General features: G+C 55.2%; 4 protein-coding genes across 5 annotated transcripts; 2 read left to right on the forward strand and 2 right to left on the reverse strand.

The window, feature by feature from the left end:
• Positions 1 to 482: 482 nt before the first annotated feature.
• On the forward strand, positions 483 to 1,137 carry LOC112895714 (histone H2B.11). Its single transcript, XM_025963708.1, has one exon. The coding sequence runs from the start codon at positions 579 to 581 to the stop codon at positions 996 to 998; it is 420 nt and encodes a 139-aa protein (XP_025819493.1). The 5' UTR covers positions 483 to 578; the 3' UTR covers positions 999 to 1,137.
• Positions 1,138 to 1,281: 144 nt separating this feature from the next.
• LOC112895712 (pentatricopeptide repeat-containing protein At5g42450, mitochondrial) lies at positions 1,282 to 3,232 on the reverse strand. The gene has a single exon (XM_025963707.1). It carries the CDS (start codon positions 3,230 to 3,232, stop codon positions 1,853 to 1,855), a length of 1,380 nt encoding a protein of 459 aa, XP_025819492.1. The 3' UTR covers positions 1,282 to 1,852.
• A 563-nt stretch (positions 3,233 to 3,795) lies between these two features.
• On the reverse strand, positions 3,796 to 6,320 carry LOC112893854 (50S ribosomal protein L17-like). Of its 2 annotated transcripts, none has more exons than XM_025961371.1 (6): positions 6,165 to 6,320; positions 6,027 to 6,081; positions 5,852 to 5,902; positions 5,075 to 5,160; positions 4,648 to 4,725; positions 3,796 to 4,094 (listed from the first exon to the last, which is right to left on the reverse strand). In XM_025961371.1, exons 1-6 carry the CDS (start codon positions 6,218 to 6,220, stop codon positions 3,941 to 3,943), a joined length of 480 nt encoding a protein of 159 aa, XP_025817156.1. In that variant the 5' UTR covers positions 6,221 to 6,320; the 3' UTR covers positions 3,796 to 3,940. The 2 variants fall into 2 exon arrangements, with proteins under 2 accessions (XP_025817156.1, XP_025817155.1); XM_025961370.1 differs by having other exon boundaries at positions 5,069 to 5,160; positions 6,165 to 6,318.
• A 2,017-nt stretch (positions 6,321 to 8,337) lies between these two features.
• Positions 8,338 to 11,357, forward strand: LOC112894057 (protein UPSTREAM OF FLC-like). Its single transcript, XM_025961630.1, has 4 exons — positions 8,338 to 9,028; positions 9,140 to 9,209; positions 9,294 to 10,091; positions 10,938 to 11,357. Exons 1-4 carry the CDS (start codon positions 8,791 to 8,793, stop codon positions 11,065 to 11,067), a joined length of 1,236 nt encoding a protein of 411 aa, XP_025817415.1. The 5' UTR covers positions 8,338 to 8,790; the 3' UTR covers positions 11,068 to 11,357.
• The last annotated feature ends 1,025 nt before the right edge of the window (positions 11,358 to 12,382 follow it).

Consider the following 12,382-nt stretch of genomic DNA (forward strand, 5'->3'; position numbering starts at 1 on the left):
AGATCGTCGCCCCCGCACTTCTGCAGTGAAACGTGTTGCACCATGAAGCTACGAGTACGATTGACCTCTAGGTTCGATTTCTTTCAATCGTCTGGATTTAAACGTGTCCTCTCGAAAAAGTGAAGCCCCTCTGCGGCCCGATAGAGGCCCAAGCTGCCCTCGAAATGCAAACACCATGTGCCGCCGCCGCAAACCTGCTCGTAGGCCCACGCGCGAAAAGGCCAAGTCGTTTTTTCGCATGGCGCTCGTGTTTTCGGCGCCCAAAGTCTGGGTTACCGCCTAAACCAATCCGAATCCGCGGCATCACGTGTCCCCACGCCAAATCCCTCCTCCGCGCCTCAATCCTGGCCGTCCAGCGCATCCGACGTCGCACATACCGCCAACTCATCGATCCGCACCGCCGCCCCCTCCACCAATCACAGCTCGCTCCACCTCCCTATATAACCCCACCGCACCCTTCCCCCGGAAACCCACAGGCCACAGCCAAAAGACAACAGCAACCGCCGCCGCCCCCACCACCAAATTCCCAATCCGCCGCTTCCCAAGCTCCGCCGCCGACTCCACCCGCTCGATCAGCAATGGCGCCCAAGGCCGAGAAGAAGCCCGCCGAGAAGAAGCCGGCTGAGGAGAAGGCCGAGAAGAAGCCGAAGGCGGAGAAGCGCGTGCCGGGCTCCGGTAAGGAGGGCGGCGAGAAGAAGGGGAAGAAGAAGGCCAAGAAGAGCGTCGAGACCTACAAGATCTATATCTTCAAGGTCCTCAAGCAGGTGCACCCGGACATTGGTATCTCCTCCAAGGCCATGTCCATCATGAACTCGTTCATCAACGACATCTTCGAGAAGCTCGCCCAGGAGGCCGCCCGCCTCGCGCGCTACAACAAGAAGCCCACCATCACCTCCCGGGAGATCCAGACCTCGGTGCGACTCGTCCTCCCCGGCGAGCTCGCCAAGCACGCCGTCTCTGAGGGCACCAAGGCCGTCACCAAGTTCACCTCCTCTTAGATTTCCGCGTGGTGTTGCGGTCGTGTTTCTTTTCCTCGGATATTTAGCGCAGTGTTAGGTTGCTCGTGGAACAATGTAGAATTGTTTACGTTTGCTGAATGAAACGATGGCTCTTGTGGAAGTTCAGAATATAACAGAATTATCCCAATATTTTGAGGTTGTCATTTATATTTTTGATGATAGTTTGCTGTTTGAATGTGCGGCGCAGATTTTTTACATCTGTTCACGCAGAGTTTTCCCATGCCACTTTCGCTTGTATAATGTTTGTGAGGATGACTATGGTGAAGGACATTTAGGTGAATTGTGTTGTTGACAATCAAAATACAATTCGTAAATGGACTCATTTAATCTATTTAACATTGCAAATCACAAGCTTCAACATCGAGTGGTCCTCAAAAGAAGACGATGACAAACAAACACCTTCTGGATGACATGTCATCATCACACGGGTGTTCATGTTCGTCATCTTATTCAGACGCTTCAAACATCGAGGAAATTTCATCACTCTGTTGATGCCTACAGTCTACGTTGAAGAAGACATGGACTTTGTCCTGGACCTCAATCCAACTTTAGCCGGTAATCCTCTTCAGCCCCTTCTCCTTGATCTCCATCCTGATCGTGGACACACCTGCCAGTTTTCCTTTGCTATTGGTGTTATGAGGGAGCACAGCTTTCATGAAGAACATTTCTTGCTGCTAACGCAACACATGTTCATTCGACACCTGAAACCTGATTATTCGTCCTTCCAGCATGTGGCGCTGCAATCTGCTGAGGTCTTGAAGGAACAACATATCCGCATTGAAGATAGTGACAAGCAAGCAACTTGCTTTCATTTTTTGGATGATTTGTCATGATCACTCAGTTGATTGTTCATGTTGATCATCTTCCCTGGTGTACAGGCATGCTTCAAGCATCGCGCAAATTTCTTCACTCTGAGGATGTCTAAAGTCTCCATTGAAGAAGACATGGACCTTATCCTGGACTTCAATCCAACTGCAGCCGGTAATCCTCTTCAGCCCCTTCTCCTTGATCTCTCTCCTAATCCTAGAAACACTTTGCCAGCTTCCTGCTGCAGAATAAACATTTGACAGAAGAATGTAGGAAGACGTGTCCTTTGGATCCAATGCATGAATTCGCTCGGCAACACTCTCAGCTAGCTCCCTGTTCCAGTGAATCTGACAACCCCCTATCAGTGCCTTCCAGAACCCGATGCCCGGCTCAAAGGGAAGATCCTCGAGAAACCTCTTGGCGTCATCAAACCGCTTCGCCCGAGATAGAAGATCAACCACACAAGCATAATGCTCAGGCTTCAGTATGCCGGGTTGTTCCCTCTCAGCAGCCTTGAATAGTGCATACCCCTCGTCAACCAGACCGGCATGGTTGCATCCAAACAGCAAGCCGAGAAGAGTGACATTATTCGGCTTCAGGCCCGTTGCTCTCATCGCCTTGTAAGCATTCAAAGCCTCCTCTCCCTTCCCATTCTGTGCATACCCGCAGATCAGTGCATTCCATGAGACCAAGTTCTTTTGCTTCATCCTTTTGAACGCCAGGACACTGTCCTCCAAGCTACCGCACCTTGCATAGAAGCTCACGAGAGAATTGCCCACATAGACGTCAAGCTTGCCCAGGAACTTGATGGCCGATGCGTGGACACTTCTACCAACGCCTAGTGCCCCTGCATTGGCAACAGAAGTGAGCACGCAGGGGAAGGTGCTTTCGTTCGGCGTGACGCCTTCTCGACACATCTCCAGGAACAGATTAACAGCGTCCTCGCTGAGCCCGGCTTGGCTACACCCGCCGATCATCGCGTTCCAAGAGATCAGGTTCCTCTCCGGCATGCGCCGGAACAAACGGTCTGCTTCATCGAACATCCCGTTCTTCAGCAAGCCGGCAATGAGGGCGGTGTTGGAGACCACGTTCGGCTCACGGGTATCCTCAAGCGCGCCCTGGGCCTCCCTCATGGCGCCCATCTTGGCGTAGTGGTCAAGGAGGGCGCTGCCGACGAAGACGTTGGAGCAGAGGCCGAGCTTGGCGGCGCAGGCGTGGAGCTGCGCGCCGACGCGCGGGGCGCGCAGCACGGTGGCCGAGCGGAGGACGGTGCCGAAGGTGAACTCGTTGGGCGCGACGCCGTGGGCGAGCACCCGGGAGAACATGGCGAGGGCGTCGCGGTGGCGGCCGCGGCGGGTGAGCGCGCCGATGGCCGCAGTGGCCGAGACCACGTCCCGGTGCGGCATTCCGTCGAGCACGCTGCGCGCGACTGCCAGTGCGGCGCGCCGTGGATGAGCCGAGTCAGGAGACCGCCCGGGTCCGGGGGTCCCCCGACTTGAGGAGTTCGGTGTCCGGTTTCTGGTCTTTTGTAGTGCGGAGTAGCAAGACTTTTCCGTGCCGACGAGAACTGGTGTTGTTTTAGATTTGGGTGGGGTAGCTGAGGATTTCGGCTCGTCAGGGCGCTTAAGCTAAATGTGCACCCTAGATTTGTCGATGTTTTGCGTGGACAAACGGGGTATGTAAATGATTTTGTAGGTGAGATCCGATCTGGTAATGCTTCAACGGTATGGATCCAATCTGGCATCCAGTAAATCAGCTTTACGATAGGTGAAAACACAGCGTCTACTTCCTACGTGCCCCACAGGCCACAGCAAAACCAGCAACACAGGACGCATGAAGGTGAAGCCTGGATTTGTCAGGGCAGCTCTTTGGATCGGTGATACATCGGCGATAAGCAAAGGAACAAAAAAAAACATCTGTTGGGTCAAATTCTTGCGTGGACAGCCTTGCAATTTTCTGTTGGTGAATCAGAAGCATTCATCTCATGAGTATACAGTATAACAGTACAAGTTCGAATTATTCTATTGCCAGTTATTTCTAGAGAAAAATTCCATATGCATATCAAGCAAATAAATGAAGCCTTCTTCAAACTATGGATACACTTGCTATTGTTCTCATAGGCCATCTGATGCGGAGTTCTTGGTGAGCTTAGGTCCTGCCCACTGTTGGCTAGCACGAGACTTCGTCCATGGATCAAGAGGGGCTCGTTGGGGCGGTTGTGGGGTTGCAGGTTTGGCCTCTCGAAGCTCGTTCTCCCTGTCCACGAACCTGCATATGTAACCAATAAATACCGCATCTCTACAATGCTTTAAAAAACTGGAATACGACATGCTGCTAATAAATTCAAATCAAACTGTTCATCATGGTATAGCTTTGCTTAGAACAAATTTGTTGTCACTGTTACTATATTGAACTCTATGCTGCAGGAGCAAAGAAAATTTTAACAGTGCCCTACAGAAAATGCAAGAAATAGACGACAAAGTTGCCTACTTGGTCTTTGATGTACACTGTCAAGAAAAGCAAAGCCACATACTTGGAGGGGAACATATTGGTTTCTAAAAGTAATTTGAGATTCAATAACTTTTATGTGGTGTTAAATCGTGACCAGATTTCTAAAACATGTTAATGAATTAGTAACAGACACTGTAAAACCTAATTGGTTAACCAACTAGCAGCAATGATCAGTAAAGTCAAAAAATAAACATTGCACTTTCAACATGCACGAGCAGCACCATGTGGAAGCGCTATCCTAGAAATTATTTCTCATAGAAATATCAACAACAAACATTTTTCTGACAGAAATATAGAGAAAGCAAATTACTCGATGTATGCCATTTCTGCAGCATCACCAACACGTATCCTGGTGCGTAAGAGTCTTGTGTATCCACCAGCCCGATCTCTGAAGATAAAAAGAGCATATAATTAGTTCCAATCTGCTCTGTTAGAAACATATGGCATTCTATTTCTACTTTTCTTATTTGTCTTATCATACAAATCATCATGCAACGTTTTAGATAAATGTTAAGAGTTTTCACTGCATACTGGTTCACTGAATGAAGTTTAGAACTAAGGGCCCGGAAAAATACCCAAATACTGCTATCATACATTCTACTTTATGCCTTATTGCATACTTTAGGCATCAACACAAGACCTATTTTGAAACAGAGGAGGTAACAAATCAAATGTAGAAATGCCAGATTACAGTAAATCGAGCAGATCCATGGGTAGGAAAGATAGATTACTTGTACCGGTAGGCCAGCTCTGTGAATAGCTTATGAACAACATCATCACCTCGAACAAAGGCAGCAGCACGTCTTGCCGCATCCAGAGTACCCTACATGTTTGTGCCAATATATGTGATGAGTTTCTGCATTGTTAACTTCAAGACAGAGTTAACAAAATAAACGCGAAACTCAGGTTGGATAAAGAGGGTTGCAGATAAGCTTCAATATAACAGCATATCAGGAAAAAGGTAAGGTACGACTGGATGGTAGGGTTCTTCTATCCTATAATTAAATTAGTATTCAGCCATTCACAAACAAAAGATACCCGACTAACTTCTAGGCCAGCAATCAAACATAACTGTCATCGATCAGTTCTCTGACGAAGGACTTCAACATTTGAATTTACTTAAAAATAAACTAATTCTAAGCATCTCGCTGAGATTTGATTAAAGCAGAATGTGAAAAAACTACACAGGCAATGCTACTTCTAAAGTGCTAATCGGCAGCTAATGATGTCCACCTCCAATTTAGGCAACAATGCATACCAACCCCTCTCATGGAGACACACCCCTGAATCTGAATTCTACACTGGTAAGAGAGAAGCAGTTAAGTTCAGAAATAGCAACACTAGGTGATTCCATGCTTACAATCATTGGCAACCTACGTGCAGTTGTGCACACTATCGAAATGATTTTTAGGTTGTTTTACGCGCACTCCTTCGTATAGATTCTTCGATACCACGAAATGGCATGATATTTCAGGATGGGATTCACTTAGAACCAGAGGAATAGTATCGTTTACCTCCTTCCCGAGCTGCACCATCTGATCCGCCTTCCGCCGCACCTCCTTCGCCTGAAACCAACCACGGCAAAGGAAGGGCATTCAATTCCACAATCACACATATCCCGGAACACAAATCCCGCCCGCGCACCACGAGCGCCCGCTCGAAGGAACGCCAAGACGCGGAAGGAAGTACCTTGGCGACGGTGGTCTCGATGCGCTCGTGCTTCACCAGCTGCGACACCATCGTCCTGCCGACGAGACAAATCCAGAGGTCAGCGGCGAGGCGGCGTGGAGCCACAGATAGGGGCGTCGAGGTGGGAGAAAGGGAGACCTGAGCATGGAGACGCGGTGGGCGGCGGGGCGGTTGAGCTTGCGGAAGTTGCCCATGGCGACGGCGGGGCGGAGCGGCCGGCGGCGGCGAGGGTTGTGAGGGGGTTTGCGAGCGGGCTCAGGGCGGACCTGTGAGCTCCTCTCTCTAGCTAGGTTTCTGGGCTCGCCATGAGTCGAACACGAACAGGCCTACGAGGCTACGACCGGTAAGACAGGCCTTCATGGGCCTGCACGTACTTTCTTCACCCAGTTTTAGTCCATCTCGGCCTTTGGGCTTTGTGATCTCTCTTCTTGCAAGAACGAACGAGAGCCGGATCGCATCGAAGAAAACCGACCCGGGTCCCGCCCTCTCCATTCACGGCGTGCGCTGGACCGACGGGGTACGTCCTGATAAGGGAGTAGCGCAGTACTAGTAGCAAACAGCTAACGTGACGGTGGCAGGAGCTCCGTGATTCCGGCGAAAGGTCGAGCTCCATGCCTCCATCACGGCGCACGGCCACTGCTCCGTTCCTTACTTACCTCAGGCGGTCAGGCCTCGCCGGTCTTGGACTCTTTAAAAATCCTCGCAGGACCGGACGACACGTTGCGCTTGCACGCCTCTTCCTCCAGCGCGTGCGCTGCTCCGTCGCAGGCTCGCAGCAGACGTGCCGCGCGTGCACCAGCTCCGCGAGACCGCGACGCCAACACCCACGACACACAAGCTTGCACCACCAAGCTCCGAGTCTCGCGTACGGACGCACGCACTAAAGAAGAGCTATGGTGTTTTGCTGCACCTGGAGACCTGTGCGGCGCGACGGATGCGGACTTTCTTGGCAGCTCTAAATCACATGCCAGGTAGTGTAGCGTACCTGTATTTTTTTTCTTTCTGCTAGCTCCTACCACCAAGCATGCATGCATGATGCATCTCGTTGGCTCCGCCAAATCTGCATCTACCCGAGATAAAGAGAAGGTAAAAACCCTGCGGTACGATGAGCTAGCTTCTGGGCCCCTGACATCGATACCCGGCTGCGCGAACGCGATCCATCGATTGCTCGCCTGACAGAAAGCTCGGCCGGCCGGCCACAGCGGTTAATCAGTGCGCTTACCGGGGCGCGGTAAAGACGGGCCGTGAAAAGGAGAAAACAACTCCACACGAGGGAGGGGGGGAGAGGGGCTCAGGGTCGGCGCCCGAACGGCCCGGCGCCGGCGGTGCGGTGGCGCGTCCGCGACGCCCCCGCCACCGTCCCGTCCACCTCCACCGTGAGTCAAACGCAGTCTCGATCCCCCGCGCGCCCCGGGAGCTCCCTCCCTTCCCTCCCCCGGCGTCGCCGCCCGCCCGTCGTGCGCTCTCGCTTTCCGCACCCGCCGTCTCGCCACCCCGTAGCCGGTGGAGCCTCCCGCTTGGGCTCACCCCCTGCCCACCCTCCCCTGCTCTCGAACCAGTAAACACCCGCCCGCCTGGCGGTTAATTCCTGGCGCGATCACAGGCAGCTGCTCCCGGAGCCACTGACCAGTGGACCGACCCTAGACGGATTTGATTATCCATCTGGTATACTACTCGTCTTAGCGTGGTCCCTGTCACGTGGCTCGGATTAGCATACTTGTCCCGTCTGCCCCCATACACGTCACGTACGCACCGCAGGCTCGCAGCGGGTTGGAACTCGGAGGCGGCCCGGCCCAAGTGGGCGGGGACAGGGATTGCAGCCTTCGCCTGCACGCAAGTGCTTCCAAATGTTACCAACACCGGCGCGGCATACCCGTGCTCGAACGGCTCACATGATGCACAGGTTAATTTTTTTTAAATGGCGCAGCAGGCACGCCACGGGGCACCAGACAGACATGAAGAAACCTCAGAGCCATTCGAAACTTGGAAGGAGGGAGTCGTCTTGGCTCCTGAGAAACGATAGAGACTGGAGACTGGAGAGGCCTTGGACTTGGACTAGGGAGTGGTGGCCATCTGGAATTCTGGACTCGCCGGCTCGCGTCTGGTCAGCGTCGATTCGCCGTGCCCCAGGCGTGTGTTTGAGACTTTGAGTGTGGGCCTCGTGAGTCAAAGGGGAGAGCATAAAACAACTGCTTCGGCAGCGCCAAACCAGCTGCCATTTTTCACCGTCCTCTAGACGACTGGGGTCTCGCGAGCCGGCAAGCCTCATTTAGCCCCCAGTCAACACAACACCGACAGCAATTAAGCTCCTGTTAACTGGTACTCCTAGTACTATTAGAAGCTTATTACTATACTTAACCAGTAGGACAGTCTGCCATATACAAAAACGCAGCGCTCCGGCGTCTAGTTGACCTCATCAAGGACCAAATCATCAAACAGAGAGGAACCAAGGAGAAAACAACAAGGCCACAAAGAGTTCTTTCCTACCAATCTTTCCCAGCTCCTTTTCCCTCACAGGCTCCACAGTTTCACTGCGGGTATTGGTGTGCACCAAGCCACGCAGAAGCGCCGCCGGTCCTCGCACGATTTGAATGCCTGCAGCGCAGTAGCGAGTGTGTGCGCTGCGCGTCTGAGCCCTTTTTCTCTCGCACCACTTCCCCTCGTGTCGCACTCGCGCCATTTAAGCGCTACGAGCTCAGCTCGGTAGCGGAAGGGAGACGCCAGCTGCCGCGCACCGATTTGTCCGGCGGCGGGTCGGCGGAGCATGGCGGCGGTGGCGGCGGGCGGCGGCGACAGGGCGAGAGCGGCGGAGCAGGCGAGGCTGCCGTGGCGGGAGCAGGAGCCGAGGAGCCCCGACATAGCCGCGCCGCCGAGGCCGACGCCGCGGCGTTCGCGGCCGGCGAGGGCGGCGGTCGTGTACTACCTGTCGAGGAACGGGCACCTCGAGCACCCGCACTTCATGGAGGTCGCGCTCTCCAGCCCCGACGGCCTCTACCTCCGAGGTACCAACGATGCTCTGCCTGCACATGCTTCGTTCTCGTGGTGTTTTGCCTTCCGTTTTCATGGTGTTGAGCGCGTTCTGTGCTGTGTTGCCGTTGCTGCTGTGCGCGCAGACGTGATCGACCGGCTCGACGCGCTGAGGGGCAAGGGCATGGCGCGCATGTACTCGTGGGCGTCCAAGAGGTAGGGGTTTTGCTTGCGCTGCGAGTTTGGTGCACCGCGCCGTGGCATGACATTGTCATGTGTTCATTGCTGCCTGCAATGCAGGAGCTACCGGAACGGGTTCGTGTGGCACGACCTGGCGGACGACGACTACATACATCCGGTGATCGGCCGGGAGTACGTGCTCAAGGGCACCGAGCGCCTGCACCCGGCGGCGCCGCCGCCCCCGCTGCTCGACGCGACCGCCGCGTCCTCGTCGTCGTCGGGCTCGCAGGAGACGCCCACCTCGTCATCCTCGGCCAGGTGGGAAGCGCGCGGCGGGCCGGCGCACCGGAAGAAGGGCGCCAGCACGGCCGATGAGCTCGGCGAGTACGTGGTGTACAAGGGCGAGGAGCGCGCCGCGGACGCCGCGACGCAGACCGAGGACGTCGGCCGCAGCGGCCGGTGCCACGGCCACCCGAGGCGCGTCAAGGCTCCCGCGGCGCAGGACGAGCTTAACCGGGCGGACACGTCGCCGCCGACGGCTTCGACGAGCCCCGAGACGCTGGAGGCGCTGATCAAGGCGGACGGGCGCGTCGTGACGGCCGTCAGCGGCAGCGGCCGGGCCCGGGCGTCGTCCGTGCTCATGCAGCTCATCTCGTGCGGGTCTGTGTCCGTAGAGGAGGCACACGCCTCCCCTGTGATGCCGCGCGCGCACCGCCACCACCACCACCACCGCGCGCGCCCGCCCCGCCCGCCGGCGTCCGCGGCCGCGGAGGTGATCCCGTCCTACCGCGCGAAGATCGTGGAGGACAAGGAGTACTTCAGCGGCAGCATCATCGAGACCGCGAAGCGCTCGCCGGACGACGACGCGTCCCAGGACATGGCCGTCCTCCGTCGCTCGTCGTCGTACAACGCGGACAGGTAATTCCGAAAAAAAATCCCCCATCCCATCCCTCTCGCAATCATTAACGCCACGACGCAAGCCGCCGCAAGCGCCCGGATCACCGTTCCGTCACTTACGCGAGACGCCTCCCATGGCATCCAGTAGTAGTTAGGGTGAGCTGCCACTGTTGCATTGAACCACCCCGTCGTAATCGGCAGTAATGGCTCTGAAGTCTGGCCTCTGGCTCGCTCATCGCCGCAGCGCAGCTGAACCCGCCGCGCCATTGCCGTACGCGCACGATACGCTCCGCTCCACCAGCGTCCTCCTCCATAAATGGAAGTAGGTCTCGCGGAGCTGTCGCGCCCCAGGCGTCACGGCGTTGATCGCGGGGACGGGAGGGGGTGGAGAATTTCGTCAGGGACGGCAGAACGGGGGCTTCCGGGGGACCTGGCGACCTGCCCTGTTCCGTGCGAGCCGGGCAGGGTCGATCGGTGGCTCAATGCTCGGGAGCACCGAATCCTCAAGCTGCTTTTTGGCGCGCGTACGCTCCAAGTTTCAGGTCTGAAGCTACTCGCAGAACTGTGGTACTTCGCAGTTCTTGAAAGGGGAACCTGACGCCATGATGTGAGCCTGTGACAGCAAGCAGCCTTTGTCAGGAATTTCAAACCTTGCCTTTAATCAGTGGTCCAGAGAGCCCTAATCCGGGGGAGTGAGCACCAACCTGCATTCACTAGCGCTTAGAAATAAGAGACCGTGTAGAGTAGAGCAGGAGCACTGCTCTACTGCCATGGGAGTGACGGCGTACGAGAACAGTGATGATGAGATGGTGATACGATGATGATTATGATCTGAGCCCGTGCTGAAATTCTGCTACCGTGTGGCAGGGTGATAAAGCTGGAGCTGGCCAAGGAGGCCGGGGACCTGCATGACCGCTGCATCCCCCGGAAGCCCAAGGCCAAGAAGGAGGGGTACCTGGTCATCTCCTGCACCGCGCAGGGGAATAACAAGGGATGATGACGAGGGCGGCGTCGTCGCCGTCGTCGGCGGCATGTGGCCGTCATGCGGCGAGCTGGCTACTGGCGCCTGTGTTGTGTTGTGGACTGTCCGGTAGTCCAGCTCAATTTGGTGCCGTCTGCTTGTTTAGATCCTGCCTGTGATTTCCGAGTGAAGTGAGCTCTGTTGATATGTGTGCTGCCTCGTTGTCTGAACTTCGTACTGTCTACTAGTAATCTGATTCTGCTCTGTAAACGGGGTTTCAGTGTTAACGTGCTATTTGGCCTAAAAAAATGAGAAATGTTAACGTACTAGTACGTGCTTGATGAATTGAATCCGTCCTACTGCGCGATCGGTGGTGCACGGTGGCACGGTGCCAATGCGTTATGCTACCATCATTGCTTCTCGTCCTCTGATTCCTCCCAAGTCGTGAGATATGTAGAATCTCGGCAAAGCAGCACTCGACTGTACCTGCGTCCCTTTTCCTTCACCAGTTCATATCTTACCCCAGCGGTGAGATGGCTCCTCTGGGAAGAGGCGCTGTAGTCGAGCTGTAAACTTGAGGAGCTTGGCAAACGCAGGAGCCTAATGATTAGACGATTTTGCCCCTACTGGTACTTCATCTTACCATCTGTCTGCCTACACAGCAGCACCGGTCCCCATGGTCAGCTCTCTACTCTCTGCTCTCCGTCCTCCTGAATCCTGGTCCATTTCCTCCCACAAGTCACAACAGTCTCTTTCCTGACTACGAGATTGGGGTGGTGGTAGTAGTGTGCCCAGCGTGAGTAGCTTGCAACAGTGGCAAGCTTGGGGAAGCTGTGGAGCATTGAGCGACAATCGTCACCGGTGCTGATGGAGGCGCCGACGAGATGCTGTGGGTCTCTTTGGGAACCGGTGGTTAAAGAGGCTTCTGACGAGTTCCCAACAAGTGGGCCGGAATAGACTCTCTGAAAAGCTCCAAGCAGAACGTGAACGGCCCAATTGTTTTTTCAAGTAGCAGCGGCAGGCACCGTGCTGCACCAGCACCGGAGGCCGGTGCCACGCAACATGCTGCACCAGCACCGGGGCTCCCAGCTCCTCTACCCAGCACGGACTCTTGCAGACCAAGAGCAGGCCGGCGCTACAGGATCTCTTCATGATGCAGGCCAAGGCACTGCAAGAGGTTGCTCAGGGAGCACTCCGGGGCACGACGACGCAGGTAAAACGGCGGCTGCGGCGTTCGAGCTACTCAGCGACTACATCAGCTAGGCCTGTGCTTTGGCGGCCAAGCTGGGGATCTTAGAGGCCTCGGTACGCGGGAATGAAGCCTCGTCCGCAGCATTCCGCATCGCACCTG

The sequence above is a fragment of the Panicum hallii genome, chromosome 5 (genome assembly GCF_002211085.1).
Source record: "Panicum hallii strain FIL2 chromosome 5, PHallii_v3.1, whole genome shotgun sequence".
NCBI lineage: Eukaryota > Viridiplantae > Streptophyta > Magnoliopsida > Poales > Poaceae > Panicum > Panicum hallii.